This window comes from Neopelma chrysocephalum, unplaced genomic scaffold, assembly GCF_003984885.1.
Source record: "Neopelma chrysocephalum unplaced genomic scaffold, ASM398488v2 Primary Assembly neopelma1_376, whole genome shotgun sequence".
In the NCBI taxonomy this organism is placed as follows: domain Eukaryota; kingdom Metazoa; phylum Chordata; class Aves; order Passeriformes; family Pipridae; genus Neopelma; species Neopelma chrysocephalum.
In genome coordinates this window covers 206121-227038 of record NW_020898040.1, presented here as the reverse complement: position 1 = coordinate 227038, position 20918 = coordinate 206121, and the positions used below count along the sequence as shown (strand labels likewise).

Genomic DNA, 20918 nt, shown 5'->3' with positions numbered 1-20918 from the left:
CACAGAAGTAGCACTTCACAGTAAAAATTAAGATTAGCTAAATAAGTCTATTTTTGGTCTTTATCATTCCATCTGAAGCATCCTCTGGTAAAAAGCTTAGTATCAAAACCAAGTCTGTACTTACTGAACATGAACCCAGAGAAGTCTGTTTAAACCCATGAGGGTCAAACATTCAAGGTGCATTTGCTGAGAGTCAAAAAGTAAATCAGGTAAGTTTGGGAAAAAAACCCCATAGATACAACATAAATAAGGAGCAACAAGGTTTAATTTGGGGTTTGGGTCCTGGTTTACTGCTTTTCTCCTGATGAAATTAAATGGCAAACCCCCCCTGCCCTCAGCTGACCTCGGTTCACGGTGACAATGTATGGACACAACTCTGTTTGCTCAGGTCCCCAAGGACCTCCTTAAACATCTTATGAGGTGCCTCCTCTGGTCAAAATCCAAACCAAGAAAGGGCAGGAATTTCTTTCCTTCCCATAACTATCCAAGCTCCTGCAGTAAAGTTTGTGAGGACTGAACTTCACAGAATGCTTTTTTTCTGGGAGAGACTCAAATTCAACACCAGAGTTCTGTCGCAGAAATGAGATTTAATATCCAATTACAAACCAAGCAGAAACTATTTGTGCCCCTTTAAGTCCAAATGGGAAAGCACAAAGAACCAAGATGGACACACGTGCAAAAAAATCCAGACGATTTGGGTTGAGTGGGACAACTGCACACCAGTGAGTCCAACCCCCACTTGCACAGTTCCATTAGATCAAGGTGTTTAAAGACTCATTCAGCCCAGGTTTGAGGATCACCAGGCATATTCTTTCTAGACAACCTGTTCCAATATGAAAGCTGGAATCTGAAATCAAGGTCAGAAAAATACTCAAAGGCAAAGGAAGCAAATTCCTCTGAGCCAAACTAAGGAACAATAAGGACAAGAACAATGTTCAGAATACTGAAGTCTGCCTCGCTTTTATTGCAAGCCTTTATTTCAAGAGGTTATGCAGCTGGTGTAACACAAATCTACATGTGAACACAAATCTAGAAGCAAATGCTCAGAGCTGAGATGAAAAAGCATCTGTAATTTAGATAAATGACAGCTCGCTGTAGGAACAGCCTCAGCATTCAGGTCTTGTATTTCAGAAAGAGCCTGCACACAGTTTTGCTCATTTAGATTCAAATGCCACAAAACAGCCCAACTCCTGGATGAAAGATTACATCTTTATGCAGGAAGGCTTCCTTGGCAAGCTTAGGGGAGTCTGTCAACCAAGAACAAGGATCTAAGGTATGGATGTTTATTCAAGTACCACATCTGTGTCATGAGCTCGGAGATGTGACACCTCTGCAGCGAGTTCAGCTGACAGAACTGTTCCCAAAGCCTTCCCTGATGGTGAGGCCTCCAGAAAAAAAAATACCATCAGGAACCAAAGAATACAGGAGCCAAACTTCTGTGTTCAGCCTGAACAACTTGAAGCTTGAACTGAAGAATTCTCTTTTTGGGTGCTGGAAAACAGATCCCCCAAGGTGGGACAGGTAGGACACAATTACCTGGTTTGGTGTTTTACTACTTCAGTTCTTGGTATTTTCCTCAGGAAGTCAGAGCACTGGTGTGTGAGTGCTGCTGGAGGGGAAGAGGTCCTTGCCAGGCTGCAGTGCCTTGGTGATGGATTTGTGGGCTAGGCTGTTCCATGGAGTTGCACAATAAGTCAACAAGGGAGGTGAAGCTGAAAGCCCCGAGTATTAATGACCCAGCAGGTATTTTCACTGCTCATGCCATGGAAATCAACCTGTAATTGCAGCTTCAAGTGGTCACACATAAAAAGCACGGAGTGAAGAGTTACACATTAGGAAATGCAAACACTGTGATCACCTGTGAAGCTTTAGCTCAGCTTCTCTTGGCATATGTATGATCCCTAACTACCTTCTCCATCCTTTCCTTCCCATAAACCCCCACCCTCAGCCAGTGAACTTGGTGGGACAACACTCCCTGAACACAGAACTTTCATTACAGTCCTTTCCCTTAACCCTGTAGTCAGTGTGGAGTCCTGAGTCCAGCCAATCCTCTCAGTGCTGCTCATTCCACAGCACCCCTTCTGCTGAGGATTCACAGTGCTCTCCAGGGCTCTCACACTGCCCCACATGTTAAGTGCCACTAATGGATTTTTAAAGGCTGAAAAACTAAGAGTTCAAGGCATCAGAATGATCCTTCTAGTTGTGGTACCCAGAACAACGTCCCAAGTCCAGTTTTTCAAATACTCTCAATTTTTATAGGATTCTGCTCTGTGCCTGGAAACTCTACTAGCTGGGGGTCTGAGCTGCAGAGATGAGCACCCAGGCCTGGAGTTGTGTACTCACCACCAAATCCATAACTCTCCACACAGCTGGAAAGGTTCCCAGTAACTTCCCAGCCAGGACCACAATCCACAGCCGGGCAGGGACACACCTGGTTCTCCAGGATGGCACTGACCTGACTCACCAGACCACCACCTACAACTTCTTCCAGATAAAGCCACCTCACCCAGTGCTTCTACAAATACCAGGTAATTTAAGATCTTATTGGGCCACCTGGAAATTCTGGATTTCTTCAGATGTCCGAGGCTACTGCAGCCTCTGCTTAAAGTGATCTCAGTCATTACCTGTGGGGATGAATTACTGATGTCAGCACAGTCACAGCAACACTCAAGAGATCAGACAGATTGTTGGGCATCTGAATATCCAATCACCATTCCTCCCACAAACAGCTTAATCTTTATTTATATTAGTTTATTGCCTCAGTTGCACAGCACAGACAAACCCCTTTGGGAAGGAGACAAACTCCTGGCGAGCCTTCAGAACAGACCAGCACTCCCAGTCAGAGCAGCAGCTTCATCAGACACAGCCACATGCACCAGGGAGCCCAGGTCAGCAAGGACTCACATAAGAGTCAATACATCCAATTCCCATAAAATACATCATAGAATCAACCAGATTGGAAAAGACCTCTGAGATCATCAAGTCCAACCCCTGATCCAACACCACCGTGTCACCCAGCCCATGGCACTGATGCCACATCCAGTCTCACCTTAAACACCTCCAGGGACAGTGACTCCACCCCTGGGCAGCCCATTCCAATGGTTGAGCACTCTGTAAAAACTTCCTTCCTAATGTTCAACCTAAACCTCCCCTGGCAGAGTTTAAGGCCGTGCCCTCTTGTCCTGCTGCTGGTTCCTGGGAGAAGAGCCCAACCCCCACCTGGCTCCCCCCTCCTGTCAGGGAGTTGCAGAGAGTGAGGAGGTCTCCCCTGAGCCTCCTCCTCTCCAGGCTGAGCCCCCTCAGCTCCCTCAGCCTCTCCTCATAGGACTTGTGCTCCAGTCCCTTCCCCAGCCTCGCTGCTCTTCTCTGCACTTGCTCCAGCCCCTCCATGTCCTTCCTGAGCTGAGGGCCCAGAGCTGGACACAGCACTGCAGGGGTGGCCTCACCAGCGCTGAGTCCAGGGCAACAATCACTGCCCTGCTCCTGCTGCCACACTCTTCCTGATACAATTCCCTCCTTTAAGAAGCCCTAAAGCCAGAGGTAGAGTTGTCCAGTTTTATTGGTCCTGAACATCATGTTAGTGAAAAATCCCTCACCAGCTGATGCAATCCCTCCCTCTTTGAAGCTCCCTTGAGGAGCAGCACATGGCACCTAAGCTGAGGGGAAAGAGTCCCTGACACTGACACTTGAGGGAGATTCAAATTTTACACAAGCTACATTAACACTCAAACTGGAAACCCAGCAAGGCTCAACAGGCTCTTGTACCAAAAGTTTTATATGGATCAGGAGCAGCTGTCCTTCCTTCACCAGGCTGCTTTTCCCTCCCTTTGATTGTTGCAGATCCTTCATTTATTTGTTGGGTTCCCACATCTGCCCTGAAGCCCTGCTGTGCTGGGCTGGACATCACCTGAACACAGCCCTTCAATCAGGAGCAGGCTCCACACTGAGGATGACCTTCAGCTGGCTCTGGGCACTAGTTATTTCTCCAGCACCTTTAGAAGCAGGCTATTTTTCTAAACCATTGAAGAAAAGCCATTAAATTAGTTTTTAAGTCAGTGTGTGTAATACAGCACAGGCCACCTGCCCCTCAGTGAGGCCCCCCTGCCATGCTTTGTCTGCCATAGCTTTAACTCTTATTTAACTTATCAAAAGGATGTCAGAAGGCTTATACAAGTTCACCTCTAATGTACTCGTTATCCTCTTAGGAGCCACTGAATGAAATGTGAGTTAATGAATAACACAGTAGGAATTATTTCATTATCCCCATGGTGAGAGGGAGCCATCTAATTCTTGGATATGATGTCAGACTTGAGAACCAGCCAGTGGTACTTACTGAGCCTTCCAGTGCTCACTCAACTGCTACAGCAGTGGTGTTCCCAGAGAAAGGCTGCACTGCCAGAACGTGCAGCAAAGCTGCTCCTCAGCAGCCTTAGGAGGAATTAAAGCAGCAGGAGGGAGCAACTGGAGCCTGTCATTCTGCTTCCACACAAGGGAGAGGTTTTTAGCACCACACATTTAATGTCCAGGCCTTGCACAGGTCTGGAAATCAAGGCAGTGAGAGCATGTCAGCTCTTCACATTTTCCCTCTTGCCTTACATCCACCTTTACAGCATCAACCCCACTTCCAAGTCACCACTTGTCTCTGGTACTAAGTCAACCTGTCTATTAAACTCCATCAGAAACCCAGGACATTTGAAGGGAAGTCTAAAGCAAGGTATAGGTCCTTCATCAGTCATTGGCAATCCCATTTTCTGGCATTCAAGGCCACTTCACTTCCACTTAGTTAAACTAAGGCTTCTCACTCGAGAACCTGATGCCTTATGGCAGAAGATGTTCACAGGAAAAACACCCATCTCCTGCCAGTACAGGAGGACAACTCCAAGAAAGAACAAGTCCTCCTTCAGGTCATCAAGACATTTGCCTGCAGTAACAACCAGCTTTAGATTGCCTGAAGAGTTTGTATGTTTAAAGAACTCATTCTGCCAAGGAGACCAGGTGGCTTAAGAAGGTGTTCAGAGCTGGTGTTTCACTGATTTCCCAACCATCCTCACTGCTATCAGGACAGCTATGCTGGGCAGTGCCCTTCAGATAGTTTGGCTCTTAGGACACGTGTCTCTTCCTGTCCAAAACACCCTAAACTTCCTTCACGTTGTGCAGCTGGGAGCAAGAAAGCAGCAGACATTTGAACAGCTCACCTCAATCCATTACAGAGCCTGCAGGTATTACTTACCAGGTGTTCCCCTCCAACTACCCGACTGGTGAGGAATAAACTAGTACACAAGCAACCCAAAAACCTAAGCAAGAGGAAAAACCGGAAAGCCTGGGAGACCAAAGCTGGGAGATGGTTCTAGTTTTCCATCTGCATGAGAAGTCCATCTCCCTGACATGTCATATTCACTGTCACACTCAACACAAGCACAAACTGAGGTGTGTTCTCTTTTTAAGGAGTGATTTTCCCACACCCTGCAGCCTGCACTCTCTCCTGGACAGCCACACAGCACTGGGGCTGTGGGACATGTCAAAAGCAAAGGGCAATTGTGCCACAGTCCTTATCATGCTGAAAGAAACACTATCTGCAAGCCCAGCACGTGCTGTTCTGTCATTCTCACATGAGTGTGCACATGTAAGTTGTATTCATAGTCCAGGCCTGGCATCACAGCACTGCCACGACTGCAATGCTCCAGTATATTTAGAATGGCTCTGTTAACTCTTCAGCTCACTTTAATAATGCCATTAAGGCATCCCAGCCTCCAAACTCACTGTTGTCCCATGAGCATTCATCTTCAATTCTTCAACCGTGGCTCAAAACACCAGTATTTAAGATACAATACCCACGATACAATACCCATTAAGATACAATAACCCATGCCAGTATCTGTAAAATGGACAGAAAATTCAGTAAGATAAACCATGAGAAGTTGGCTTTGGAGCAAGTTTGTTATACCAGAAGCTTCTGAACTGGTACAGAACAGGATCTCCCTGCACGTGAAGAGCGTCTGTGCCCAGGAATGTCTGAGTCAGTGCCCACTCACCCATGAGCTGATCTGCAGAGCACACAGCAGTGCTTCAGCCTGCACAGCTGGAAATCAGTGCCTAAAAGTAAGCACAATAACACAGAGTGAGGTGAGAAACAAGCTTTGGAGGTGTGATGTCACTTAAGAGGGTAATGGGATCAAACCGGTGAGGCTGTGAGCCCTCATTCTGACTTGTGCAGTGATACTGCTTAAGTTCAACCACGTGCTTCCCTTCGCACTGAGTCAGAGCTGGCCTTACACAACACAGCCAGGCTCCTCAGAGCTGTCCCGTGGGCCCTGCAGAGGCTGGAGCTGCACTCCTGCTCCAGCTGTGCTCCTTAATCAGCCTTTCAGGCCACGAAAACTGCCAAAGCCATCGGCAGCCGAGAGAGATCCACCTCTCCTGGAAGCATCCTCAGTGCCACAGCCATGCCCGCTGTACCCAAAAACTGCCCCAGAGACCTTAAGGAAAATTCTCCTCATCAAAAGCCAGATTTTGTGCCTGATATTTTCCCTTTTTAAAAGTCCTACATTCTATCCCTTAGTGAGCAGTTCTTACCTATTTTGAACACTCACTTCAGGAGACACATAGATTCTTAATTCAACTGTGTGGTCTGGTGGGAGGACAGGAATATCCAACTGTCCTTAACTCTGCAGTTTCCAGCTTAAATACATCCAGATAGACTCACAAGAAGGAAGTAAACAATGTCATCCAGACTGTCTGGGGAAGCAACAGTAACTTAAAAACATAGCTGCACACTGCAGGTTGGGGTTCAAATGTGAACAGCAAGAGCTCAGACATTCCCTCTGTTAACATAAACAGCTTTTATCCTCAACAGCTGTATGATTCTTCCAACCATAATTCTTCCTCACACCCCAAGATTTTTCCTAGTATTAAGTAGCTGCCTAAGTGAGATCAGTTATAAAGTCATTTTATCGCTACTACTATTCTCTCAAAGCTTAAAAATTAAATCAAGTCCTCCACTTCTGGAATTTTCATTACCAGGAAGCTGCAGTAATGCTTATTGCATTATGGTTATTGGTTTGTTCCCCCAACACAATAACTCCATCAGTTCAATGCTTTGAGTTAATTATTATTGCTTAACAGAGGTAAATGCAAACAGAAACCTAAAGAGCATGGAATTAACAGTAGGAAACCAAGCTGAACTACTTCAAGATAAACCAAATACTTCATGATCACCTGCAAGTATCAGGGAAATTCTCACACAGCTCTGTGTGTAAGAAATTAAAAACACTGATGATCAGAGCTTCAGAAAACGGCCACAGGAAAATTATACAAGGTAAAGACTCCATCTTTTTCCTGTATCTGGGTACTTGAGATTAGCAGTGAAGAAAGGTTTATTATAACAAAATAACTAGAACTTGGACTGCAGTATTTCCAGAATATTCTGTCAGATCCTCTCAGCAATAAAGCATAAATAATTATGAATGATTCCCTGGAGAGTCCACCAAAGCTCCAGAGATTCTGTGGAGCTTCTGATCAAAAGGTACCTCCAGTGATACCCTTCTCTCACTCGACGGGGAAAGGAGCCACAGCAGCCAGGAGGGATGAAGGCAGCAGTGAGCCAGCCCTGGCACTGACCTCTTCCACTGAAGGGCCACCAGTTGCCCCGGAAGCTTCAGTGAGTTGCAGTGCCAAGGCTGACCTTGGAACCGCTCAAACAAGTGCCTGCTGTGAAGCTGCTGCTCTGAGACGCTCCCGCCGCAGCCCAAAGCCCGGGAGCCCCGGCACTGAAGTGGCTGCTCCACAACAATGTGCTCCACTGCAGGAGCACTCACAAGCCAGTGAACAGACAATGGAAAGAGCCATTCAAGTGTCAGTCCTCGAGTCCAGCCAGCACAAAGTGCTTTTTGTTTCTGTCTTGGAGATCCTGACGAATCAAAAATAGATTAAGTGTGCTGGCAGAGCGGCTTCTCCCTCCCAGACGGATACGTGATCCCAGGGCAGGGACCTGCCAGGGCTCTGCAGTAACTCACCCCGGGCACACACAGCCCTGCACATGCTCTGCCCTCCTCGGGAGACGCTGGGAGTGAATCCTGCCTTTGAGCATTCCGGTAAACTGACAGGGAATCACTCTGCTCACAGGAAATCACCTCACAAATAACAACTACAGGTCCTAGTTGTGTAGGTAAAGAACATCAATAACAACATTCAATCTCGTTAGAGCCAGGAGGAATCTCTGCCTGAGCACAGTTACCACTGAAGGCTTTATTACCTCCAGGGGAGGCTCTGAAATAGATACATTTGTGTTTTGTACAACATCCATTTAGTCCTGCTAAGTTCTCAGCATTATTTTTAGTGGCTCAGTGACAAAAACAGTGTTACTGAGTAACTCTCCAGTCTGAAGTTTCAGTGCATTAGTCCTCTCTGCTGGATTAAAAACACAACCACCTTAACGTCCACAGATCCAAAAGCCCACTACTCCATAACCCACAAGGAATAAATATATGTTATCTGTGGAAAACACATGAGGACTTATCAAGCAATGTATCAAATCTTACCACAAATACTAAACAAACCCGAGCAATCCAACTGTTTCAGTTAACAATTAATAAAAGCTCTGAGAAAAAGGAAAGCATCTGCTCCCACTTCCTACATAAATCTCAAGCAATACCACAGATACAGAACAGCTTCAGGAGCTGCATTTTTGAGGGATAATCTGAAGTTGGCAGTGGTAGATACCCTTTCAGCAGTTAGGGTTGCCTGTGCCAGCAGGTCAGCCCAAGATCCCAGTGCCATAAGCAGATGGAGCCCCAGGATCCATGGAGCAGCCCTGTTGCTCTGCACCTTTCCCAGGCTACATCCTCTGCCCAGTGAAGGTAAACCAGCAACCTCAGCACAGGGACCATTTACCTACAGAAACACAATAAAGCCCTGCAGAAATACATGCTAAATGCTTTACTTGCAGCAACTCTGGTCTAGAATGGTTAAAAATCCCCTCCAGAGTATCAGTCTGAACATGGCACTAAGACTGCACCTTTACCCTGGAGGATGCAAAGGCTGACACAACACTAACAAAGCTAAAGTTGCAGATTCCTACCTCAAATCTGCCTGCAAGGAACATTGTCACTTGTGACAAGGAGTTAAAGGACTGGAAGGAAGAGAAAGAACATTTGAGTTGTGATGAACTTAACTCACCAGCTCAGTAAGACCAGCAATTCTGTGAAAGGTTTACACCAAGCTATCTCAAAATACTAAAAAAGGATATAATTCAAGCCTGCTGTTCAACACCAAACAAATCTGCTACTTCTCCATTTGAAAATTCAGTGAGGCTTCAAAGTAGGACAAGCCTAAGTAGACAAACTAGAAGACTTATTCCTTACTTCAGAATTGAAGCTTTCAGACCCTTCCATCCAACCTACTTCATCCAGCACTTCATTTTTAAGATATTCCAGCATATGTTATTCACCCAGCCTACTTTAGATGAGACATTCCCCATTCCTCCCCAAAAGAAAGACTGTAAAACTGACATCAGAGACAACATAAAACACACCACTTCAAGATAAGGTTGAAATTAAGACACTAATCTCAGAAGTATTTCCAGAATTTCACAGGCAAAAACTCACCCGCAGACCAACTCTAAATCCTAATTTAACAGTTCCACACCGTAAATAAGCAAAATTGAAGAATGAGAAAGGTGTAGCAAGACAGGCACAGCTGCTTGCTCTCTACAGGTCACATTTACTTCTTTCTGCTAAAGGAAAAACCTCCCTACCCAGTGAGTGACACACACCTTGGTATTCAAATAACTGAGATCTGGAGATGTGGGGCAGAGGTGACCAGGCAGGAGTTAACTCTTCAAACAAATGCAGGTTTTAACTGGATAAATTCCTACCCTATACTTAAGAGTTTAAAGGTTACAAAAAGCTCAGTGTTGGAGGAACAGATCAGCACCAGGCAGCAAGCTTTTTATAACATGGCAAAGATGCTCTGAATTCCATGTAGAGGCTGAGCTGTCACTCACCCAGCTTGATCTATGGATTCCCAGCTCCACAGAAAGGTTCACACTTTCTCTTTCACATTCTGACATGCAATAAGCTGCCAATGTGTCATTTAACCTCTGAGTTAAGATGTTATTAAAAAAATAATCAAAGTAACCAAGTCTTGATTTTTTGAGGGGTCACAGGTGGAGCAGCTCCTCAGGAGTCACCTGACAAGCAGCAGATTCTTCAGACAAGTTTCAAGCCATCAAATTTGTTTCAACATGTCCAAACTCTGCTAAGTCAAGTCTTTCACCCACACTCCCCATGAGGTGACCCAGGGCAGAGCACAACGGCACAAGCCAAGTGCTGCTGCAACAAGGTGCTGGTTGGGTTTTCTTTGCAGACATGATGGATGCACCGAGTTCTTCTACCACAACTGATCTTCACTCAGCTGCACAAGCCCTCTCTGAACTGACCCGAGGGTATTCCTTCACCTCTTGCATTTTAATTAGTTACAAATAGTTAAACAGATCTTAAGAACATCAACACCACACAGGGACCTAAATTCTTCCTCCTAAGTTTTCCAGAGTTAAACAGGAGGCTTGAAACTCTAGAAAACAGGTGCTGCAACACCAGCCTCAAGTTTACTGTTCATCAATTCATGCAAGCAGCAAAAACCCAGTTGGCTACACCTGCAACTGCACCACAAATGTGCTTCAGAGCAACATCTCCAGACTCCTGAAAAATCAAATAAACCAGCAATAAAACCACCAAGACTCACCAATCTACCTGAACAGGCTGGAGTGTTCTCTGCACCTGCAGAAGTGGGTATCGTATTCCAAACCCAGTCTGGAAATTCAGACTAGCTCTAGGAATTCTTTAATTGTCTTGGCAAGAGGCAGCATAAAAACTGGGGAGTTGAAGCACATAAATTAGGTTTTGAGGGTGTTTTGGCATTAAACTGTAAGCTTAACTAGATTCTCCCCAGCCCACCTGCTTACTTCTAATATGGTAAATATTGCACAAAAACCTTCAGTCCTTTCTCGTCCTTTTCATGACACAAGTCACTTCAGACCAGCTTCTTTGGCTTGTTTTAACTTGGCACTCCTTGCTTTCGGTAAGTGAAGTCACTGTAGCTCAATAACAAATGTTACTAGACCTGTAGCATATTTATAGAAAAATCATTTCTTAACTAGTACGTGACTTGGTCTGCTGGGATTGACACATGGTAGAGAGGATTTATGATGAGATTGAAAACTGAATTTTGTTGGAAGAACCAGAACCAGAAAAAATAAAATACAACAGTTAGAAATACTTAGAAATTCAAAAGAGAAAAGGCAAATTGAGCCATGTTGCAATTTTGAGGCTCTTGAAATATGTTCAAGTCCATGAGGCTTAGCCCTGCTGTGTCTCTACTCTGAATATCAAACAATTTGGGGCTAGGAGCACGAAGTCTGCTGGAAGCAGGAAAGGATCTCTGCATCCAGCACGGGCAGCAGGTAATCCCTGCCTTTGGGAGAGCCGTGGTCCAGCCTGGGGCAGTTGTACAGTTTAAAAAGCTGGACAATAACTTGAAATACTAATGTTTAGAAAAATAAACTACAGGGCACAGCAGCACTGTGAGGAGAACTCACTCCTTAGGGAGCTGCCAACTGTTTCCTGCCCGAGCCCAGCAAATCAAGCTGTCTTATGCAAGAGGAAAAGTCTTCATACCTGAGAGCTGAATGGGACACGGCGGGCTCGGGCATGAGGCAACAGCCCCATTAACTGTAATAGGGCTGTGCTCTGGGTGTGACCCTCAGAGCAGGGGAGCTCCTCAACTGGGGCCTGACACAAACAGCTCAGCCAAGAACTAGGCTTAGAAAGGAAAGCAAGAAATAGTTTTTATTGTCTTTGGTATAACCATCTTTTACTTGTCAAGTGAAGCGAAATCCTTTGCCCACAGCTCCCCAGGCTGACTCCTCCAGGTGAACACCACACCCACCCAGTTGAGGTGTCAGCAGTGGCAGGGATGGACCCAACCACGCTCCACAGGTGAGCAGAGTATCCAGCCAGTTCAGGATTGCTTCCTGCTCCGAGCTGATTACAACAGCCGGCTTGGCACTGCTTGTTTTCCCCTCAATGAATTCACAGAATCACAGAATCAACTAGGTTGGAAAAGACTTCTGAGACCATCAAGTCCAACCTTCGACCCAACACCACCTTGAATTACTACAGAGCTCCCAAACTCAGACCCTCCTGCTGCTCGGTGATCACCAGCCCTTCCAGAGTTCCCAGGAAGAAGCGCCTGTGCAATGCAAACACTGCAGAGGAGCTGGAATGCCCCGGCAATGGAAAGCTAGACAGCTCCCCAACCAACCTGCCAGTCAACACTTGAGAAGGAAAAGATAATTTGCCTGGAGTAACGAGCTAAGTACAGAGCCACCACGACTGCAGCACCCCAGTCACCTCTGCGGCTCTGCAGGTGAGACACCCGGGCAAGCAGCAACTCCCGGGAAGCAACGCTGACCTTGAGCTTAACGGACCAAATTCTGCAAAAGCAGCACCAAGAGTCAAGACCAGCATCTTGTAACTCCCTGGAGTCTTCTCACCATCCTCTTCATCGCCATATTTCGGCACTCCAGGGAATCCTATTCTATTTTAGCACACCCCCTGCCCAGTGCTGGCCCCGTGGTTAGCAGTCACCCTCATCAAGTGCCAGCACTCATCCTGTCATTATAAGCCAAAATTCCAGTTTGACGTGTGGAAGGCATTTTGGTTCCAGCTCCTAAAGCCTGCAGAACTGAAAGGGGGAAAAGCAACACAGCAGTAACCAGGCACGGTGGTACCATGATGCAACTATACAAGGAGTTACTACTTTTAGAAATTCACTGTTAATGAATACTTATTAATCTTTCACTTTAATAAGGGTTTATGAGCATCACTTATACAGCTATAACCTCACTGATGTCCCATGTGGTCACAGATTGTGAAAGAAGGACCCTCAATTAGCTGTACCACCAGTTTTCCTGCCAGGAAGTTTCCCTACAAATCCCCTAGTACACAGTTTGAGCACTGTAGGTGTATTGAACATAGAGGTGCAGTGTCAGGATGTTGAAGCTGCAGTCCTTTTCATAATGAACTTGGAGTTTTAGAGCAGGTATCTGGGCTCCTCCCTTCCTTCCAGCTTAACTGACCACATGGTTTTGTCAGCACTAAATATTCAACACTTGGACCTCCAAAACTGAAAATTTCCATGTGGCTTCTCCCTGCAGTCCCAATTTACTTCTCTGTTACATACAGGGATGCTCTGCAGCGGGGAAGTACACTAACCAAACACCTCCAAATCATGTGATACTCATGCTTGAGTCTGAAGGGATTAAGAGATTCCAGCCCAAAGTAAAAGAAAACAAGCAAGCTATTGTATTCTGCATTAGAACACAACTATGCCTTGACCATAATCCATTAGCCAAACCTACAAGGAAAGCTGAGCAGACCTCGAAATATTTACCTTTCTTCCATCTTCCTCCTTTTTCCTCAGAGAGTTCAGATTTTCTCAAAGTGCAAAAAGGTGCATTCTTTTGGAAGTTACTCAAAGAAAGGTTCACTGAACATAGACAAAGATGATAATTTAATCATAATGGGTATCCAACCAGAATATAATGCCCTGTTCACAGCAAATTCCTGCTACCAGCAGTGAGAGAAAATTAAGAATCTGAATTCTCAAATGTACTCATGGCTAGTATGTTCACCAATCAGCACACAATTAAGCATTCCTGTTCTCTAATTGTAAAGATGAACACTCGTTTGATAAGGATTAGTCATTAATTTGATGAAAAGCTTACCCACTCTTAAAAAAACCCATGCACAGTGTTTAGATGGAAAGAAAAGGTCTGCAGGCAGAGGCAGTAAACTTGTGAGTTTACATTAAGTACACTTCACTTGCTTTCAGCCTCCATTTATTAAAGGAAAATAATCAAAAAACCTAGAAATGCAATCTGCTTAGACATTTCAGTCAGGTTTCGTGGATCAAAAGTTCAATAGTGCCTACATCACACTGACTATTTGTTCTCAGAAGTGGAAACAAAAAGGAAATTAGGAAAATTCAAATACAATGAAATCAAAGCTCTGAGGTCAAAACAACTAGAGTGTTTTTGCTCTGGTCAGACCACAGCAACCAGGCAGCACAGTGGAGAGAGATGTCCTCACATCACTTTTCAAGCAAAGCTGCTCTGTGACACGGCAGGTGAGTTTTCTTCTCACTGCCTCTCATTTTGGCTCTTCTGTTCTTTGCCAGGAGACAGACAAGTATTTGAAAAGCCTGAACTGAGAGACCCACAGAACAGTAAAAGTCAGCTTTGATAACAGCAGATTTAGTTAGAGAGACACTAAAGGCTGGAGGCGAGAAAACTGAGAACAGTTTCCAGCTGCAGCAAATGCAGCACCAGGTCTGAAAAGGTCTCAAAGCAAACAGCACCATCACAACCAGCACAACTCCCAGCGTCTCATTTCTCTCTGGTTTAAGTTTCAATGACAACAATTACACTCTGGCAGATAGCAGGGAATAACCAGAGCTTTCCCAGGTACACATTAAGGCCAATTACGGCTACAAGAGATGGAATCACAGCCCCAGCTCACTCCCTGTCCTCATCTGCTTGCAGGGAGAACAGGGAGAGTCAGGCTGTTGGGTCCCTCCTAACTAGCAGGTAGGATATTCCATGGAAATGCTCTCCAATTCAAAACCCAGAAAGTCCAAGGAAACCTTCCACCAATTCCAGACCTAGAAGCAGCCACTTCCACGAGCAGCTTTGGACTTTAACTCATTTTGAAAAGACACAGTGATAGCATAAGAGTGATAGAACAGAGTTTGACACTAGATCAGCTGTTAGACTGGATCATTCTGATGTCTCCTGTACAAAACTGAGGTTTCACTTCAAAAGTACTGAAAGTTACCTCACTCATGTAACACCTACTGTGAGATGTTGAAGGTATTAAGACTCCACAGTCATAAGCAGTGCCACTAGCACAGCACTTCAAACAAATGGTTCTTAACCTCTGTATGCTCACTACTTCTTTACCTCAGCCTTCCGTTTCACTCAACTCTTCAATGCTTTCAACTACAACTTCCAGCAACTATGTAACCAAAATCAATATTCTAGTAGTCTACCCTTGACCTACGCTGTGCTAAACTCCACATGACAGAAAGACTCGAGGGAAGATCTGGTTTTCCATCTGTTTTCTGAAATCTTGCCACCAGCAATAGGGAAACCCCCCAAAAATAAGAATCCTACTTGCCCAGAACAGTCAAGGAGAACCCTGAGCGGAACTGAGGAGTCACACTCACAGGGCCTGGATGATGCACAGGAGCCCTACATGAAAGGCTGCTCTCAGGGTGAGCTGGGACAGGCCCTGCAGCGAGCCCTGCCTTTGCTCTGCTCTCCAAGGGCACTCAGGAGCCAACCCAGTGCATCTTGTCTTCACAGACTCCATGTCAACCCACACAGACAGGATTTCTGGCCTCTCCCCTCTCAGGTGCCAGGGAGCAGTTTCCCCCAGGCACTTCCACAAGTGGAGAAAGCAGCACTGGAGAAAACAAGTCTCATTCTGTCACGAGTCTGCCCTTTCCTGGTTGATAGAAGAGTCAAAACCTTCTTTTAAAGGCACAGGGAAAGAGAAACTATTTTTATTTCTTCCTGAAGCTCCGTCCTCCCAGGTAACACCACAGAATTAATGCTTTGATTATAGCCCTAGTTTCCAGTCCCAAAGTTGGAGAAGCAAATGAGGCCCACAAAAGGGCAACACAAAACTGTTCTAACAGTGTTTCTATAAATAATGTCTATACCAGTGCACAAATCTCTGGTATTGGAAAGAAAAACTACAAAGACTTAATTATGGCAATGCAGCAGCCTTCCTCCACAAATTCAACCTCAAGTGCATTACTTCCCCCCATACTGCCTATATGTTCTAAAAACTAAACCTTCAGAGTACCAGAACAATCCAAAATACTTAGAGACTATTAGACTTGTATATACAAAGGACTTCATCACACAGACAGGCACCCTAGAGATCTATTTCATGCTACTTTGCTTTCAGAAATCTCAGTTAAAGAAACATTCAAACCATTTTCACTGGTTTTCCCTGATGAAAATCTTTCTTAAAATTGGGTAAGAAGAACCATAAATGAGAGGTTTTGGTGGAATTCTTAGCCATGGGGATAATGTAAAGCATGAGAGAAGCACATACAGGTAGTAAGTTACTTTAACAACATCGTTACCTTGAAAAGTAGGAAGCTGAGATTATAGTGAAAAAAGTCCTTCTCAATTCTTTTTTCCAAGAAAGGCTAAAGCTGGTAGGTTAGACCTGACACATCTGCTAGAGACAGTCCCAGTAAAGAACAACTTCAGTTCTGAAATCAAACCAAGACAATGTCACTCTGCAGACGATGCAAGAATGACTGGACTGAAATCGAATGGAGGGAGCACAGAACATACAGCTGAGACCCACACACACAACAGCAAGGAAGAGGACACCTAAATACTGAAGTAAAACAGGACACAAGTCTTTCCCACACAGATATTCACTGCCTTCTAGGCCACATGCTGGAAGCTCCAAGCCTCCCTTGCTGTCCAGCCTGGGAATTTCAAACATTTGGACTTTCCCTGTTAGAGTTGCCCCTATAAAGAACACACCCCAGTCAGGGGGGTGGTCTGTTCTGGCTGCCTTTCCTAAAGCCCAGCTCTTCCCGAGCAGCCAGGGACTAACACTAAGTTTCAGATTTCATTCTTCAAGCTAATTCCACAGGCGACAGGACAATTTGCCAAGCTAAGCTCAATCTAGCACTAGTTCTAACGCTCCACCAGATGCACAACAGCTAAAAAGGTGAAGTTGAGCACTACCACGCTGTTTGCACGCTGCAGAACAACCTGATGAACAACCAAGGCCACAAGACTCAGTAAAAGCATCAGCTTGATCAGCATCTCGGGTGAAAGCTGTGCAGAGCAAACCCAACTTCATTTCCATCGTGGTTACTCAGTCCATCACAATGAAGGCTGAAAACAGAGAGATGTGCTGAGCAAGGCAAAGGACAACTTGCTTTACTTGTCACCTACGGTGCTTCTCCAAGCCTTGGTTTCTTTGATGTTCGGTCCTCTTTCAACACCAGCCTGCAAAGTTATATTTTGGAGTATTTACAATTCAGTATTTTTGGTTAAATTTCTCTAAAAAAGGAGTTTAATGCTGCTTAAAATCCATTCGCATGTGTTATTGAGGACACATTTCATTACTGGCATGACTGGTGATGTACAACAGCCTGCCCCCAAGCCACTGCTGCTTTACAGCTTTTCACTGCATTCCTAGTCAAGAGGAAAAATAAAATCAAGTTCCACTGGAGCTTGTTCAAAGTATTCACTTTTCAGAAGTGGCAATACTTCAATACAGCAGCTTGTACAATTTAGTTGCAGTATTGCTGAACAAGGGCCATCCAGCTTCAAGTTTTTTGAAATCCAACTCTCCCAAGGAAGGGCAAGAGCCCCTTATTCAGGCAGTTCTTTCAGAGTCTGGGGTTTTTTTCTCCCCTTCTCAGAGTTCCACCACCTCTGTGACAACTATTTCAATGTCATTAGCTGCCTCACACACAAATTCCAGAAAAACTTCCAGCTGGACCTCTCCATGGTTACCTTATCACAATTTTTAGCATTAACACCATTAAGGGGTTAATAAGGACCCATAAGGTCTGTTGTTCCACCCATGGGGGGGAACAAAACCTCTGAAATACCCAGTTGCCCCCAGTAAGCCCTAGAGAGCACATTTCCAGTTACCAGCTTAACCTGCAGCCACATTCAGGTGTCAAACCAACTGCTGCTTTCCCAGCTTCACATTAAGATTCCAAGTTTCAGAAGATGAACCAAAGCTAGGAATCAGCAATCGTATTTTAAGTGAAGCCTTTACAAACACTGCTTTTTGCTGGACAGCAGTGACTCCAGAAGCAGCTTCCCCATGCCAATGAACATTCTAGAAAGCTGCCTGTTTGCCCTCCCCCCCAGCTCACTTTGCACGGCTCCGCAGGTCCAAGCCTTACTTCCAGGTGCACATTGGCACTTGCTGGAGGAGAGCAGAGCACCTCTGGCTCAGAACAGCACAACCTGACACCTCAGAACAGACTAAAGGTGAGAGATACCACTGCTTGCAACAAGATCATGCACATTTCTTCCCTGCTGCTACTCCCTGTAGCTCTGAGAAGCAGGGACAGACTCGAGGCTTCCTTACGGGATGAAACATTACCCCTGGAATCACTACAGCCAGCTGGGGTTCACCTCCCTCACACCATCACCAGAAACTACTAATCAGATGAGGGGAAGAACAGGTCAGGGCTACTCATGCTCCAGTTCACCATTAGATTTCTACGGCATCGAGTCCACTCTGTCAGAACTTCTCAGCTGCTCCCCCCAAAGCAAGGGCAGGGTTCTGGCTGTTCTGCTGAAAAATACACTCCGAATAAGGACAGTTCACACCAAAGGAGGCTGTGGTTTGTGACCTCTGCCCATCCCACAAGCAGCTGACACGTATGCAAGTCGATGCACCAGTCTGGACACAGCAACCCTGCACCGTCCAAGGGAGAAGCTGTTAAAGCACCAGGAGCTGAGCTCTCGGCAAAAAGTCAGCATTTCAAATTCCGGAATTACCTCCACTTTGAGGTCTTCCATGAAAGCCACTCAGTCAGCCTGAAATTTGGAAGCATTACGTAGAAAGAAATAGTTGTCTTTTAACAATCCAGTTAATTCACAGGAATTGAGTGCTGGGCACATTCCTGAAGTTTTCCTGACAGCACTGGGAAGTTACTGCACCGATATCTAGAAGGGGGGTGGAATCACAAGTCACGAAGCTCATTTCTCAGCATTTCAAACCCATATGGGATCTAACAGGCAGCTCTTTACACCACCAGCAACCCAGGCCAGAGACAAATGCAGAACAGTTGCACGTCCTGGCTCAGACATTTCAGCACCTAAAAGGTTATTTTGAAGGAAACGTGACGTTACTTTGACTCAGCCAGCGAAAGCTACTATGAAACAAGTGCATGTTGAAGTATCTGGACGTTTCATTCTAGTTCACAGCATTTGATAAGCTCTAATGCACTATTTGGAGTCACGTGCTCTGGAAGGCACCAGCGATACCAAGGAGAAGAGTCCTATCTCCTTATATCCAGTTACACTTCCCAGCAGGAAGCCACCAGGGCAGGAACAGCCATCACAGCCTTTTGATCTCTGCAGGTGAAGAGACCTTGAACTCTGTGCTGGTTGCTAACCCAGCTCCTCCGAGTCACTCCATGGAGACAATTCCTCTTCCTTGCTACAGCAGACTTGCCCGTTACTCCAGCAGCCCAACGATCCCCTTCTCCTTAAGTTACTCCTTTTTTCCAGGTTAATTGCCAGCAAAGCACTGCACAGCCCTGTTCCTCCTACTCCTGAAAGCTGACAACATACTTCTCTCCACCATCCTGGGCTGCACGTAGGTGGATTGAGATCTGAGATAAAATATTGTATCCTCTATTTCAGAAGCCTGGGCATGCTCCATTTCTGTCTCCTCCAGCTGCAGATGGCTGTTTTTATGTAAAAAATAAATAAAATACAATGAGAGCTTATCAAGCTGACCTACTCCACCTCTGTGGTATCATTAGTGGGTTGCATGGCAGGTTACTTAAGCAGGTTAACAGTGATATTTTAATAATTGCTAGTGCAGTTAATGTAATGAATATTAACAGCATCCTAGATAGGCACCTACAGCACTGCCAGCAAGAGAACTCAGCTTGGCCCTCTATATATCACTCCTATAAAGTGAAGTAGGACAAGAGCACCTTTTAGTGCAATCACTCAAAAAACAACATGGTTTGGTCAGCACCACTGTTTGAGCCCCTTTGTCCCCTCCCCAAGCTCCAAAGCAGGCACAGAAGCACTTGTCACTGAAGCATTTTAGACCCTCATGCCCCGCCTTCACTTATCTGCACAAAGTTTCAACACTTACAGCTCAGTATTTCCTGTGCTAGGAAAGAAAGCACCACTTCTATCTCCCAAACCACAGCGATCAGTAACAGCTGAAGCAAAGCAGGTATCAGATGTCAGCCTCCCCCCCCCCGAGTTCACAAGCACTCCTTCATAAAAACTCCTTCACCTCCATCAAAAAAGTTCATTTTCAAATACCACGTGCTTTAGTAACAGACAAAAGGCAGCTCAGCTCTTTATCTACAGCTCAGAGCATGACAGGTACTACAAGAAACCTGTCATAGCTCCCTCCGTCACGCTCTGTCCCTTCCCAGTGGACTCACCGAGGAATCTAAACGTGCCTTTATATTCACCAGAAAGCCAAGCTGCACCTCCACACTCAGCACTACCTGACATGATTCACTAGAGAAGCTCTTTTCTTCTAACAGAAAGCCTTATTGACACGGCTACATCACACAACCAAACAAACAGGTGAAGCACACAGGAAAGCGCCTGTAACACTTGAAGCCTGCAAGAGTTACAAGCTCACACCCAACCTTCCCCCAGCGAGGGAAGTGTGCACGGAAAGGAAAGAAATCAATTTCCTGTGCAGAGATGTGAAGAAACACCAGGTCTCATCTGCTGATAAAAAACCAACAAGAGCGGGAACAACTTCAATGCACACATTTAAGCTCCATGTCGGGGGGCAAAGCACTTACCAAGGAAGGGCAACATCTGCTCAGATCCCAGTGAAAGAACAGGACTGTTAAGAGGAACAGGGGGAAGAGGCGCAATTAAAGCCGCAACACCATGTCAATAAAAAGCCTTAACAAGCCCCACGTATAAAAGGCAGGGGAATTCGGCCCCGCGCACAAGGGCAGCTGAGCGGAGCTGACACACGGCGGCCCGAGGAGCCCGGCAGGGGCCGGCGGTTGCCAACGGCACGGGGCGATCGCGGCGGGCTCGCGGGGACCGGCCACCCCCGGGGGAACCGGCCACCCCCGGG

At 45.7% G+C, this 20918-nt stretch overlaps 1 protein-coding gene across 9 annotated transcripts in view; it reads right to left on the bottom strand.

Annotated features, from left to right (window-relative positions):
- MTMR3 (myotubularin related protein 3) overlaps positions 1–20855 on the bottom strand; it is a 79832-nt gene extending 58977 nt beyond the window's left edge. For 5 of the 9 annotated variants that reach the window (XM_027706420.1, XM_027706421.1, XM_027706423.1 and 2 more), the window contains exons 1-2: positions 20632–20855; positions 6033–6093 (exon numbers count right to left, since the gene is read on the bottom strand). In XM_027706420.1, the coding sequence (XP_027562221.1) occupies positions 6033–6093; positions 20632–20647 (77 nt within the window). In that variant the 5' untranslated portion in view covers positions 20648–20855. Of the gene's footprint in view, positions 1–446; positions 494–6032; positions 6094–20631 lie in introns of those variants that run through there. The other 4 variants (XM_027706426.1, XM_027706425.1, XM_027706427.1 and 1 more) reach the window with 3 other exon arrangements.
- Between the last annotated feature and the right edge of the window lie 63 nt (positions 20856–20918).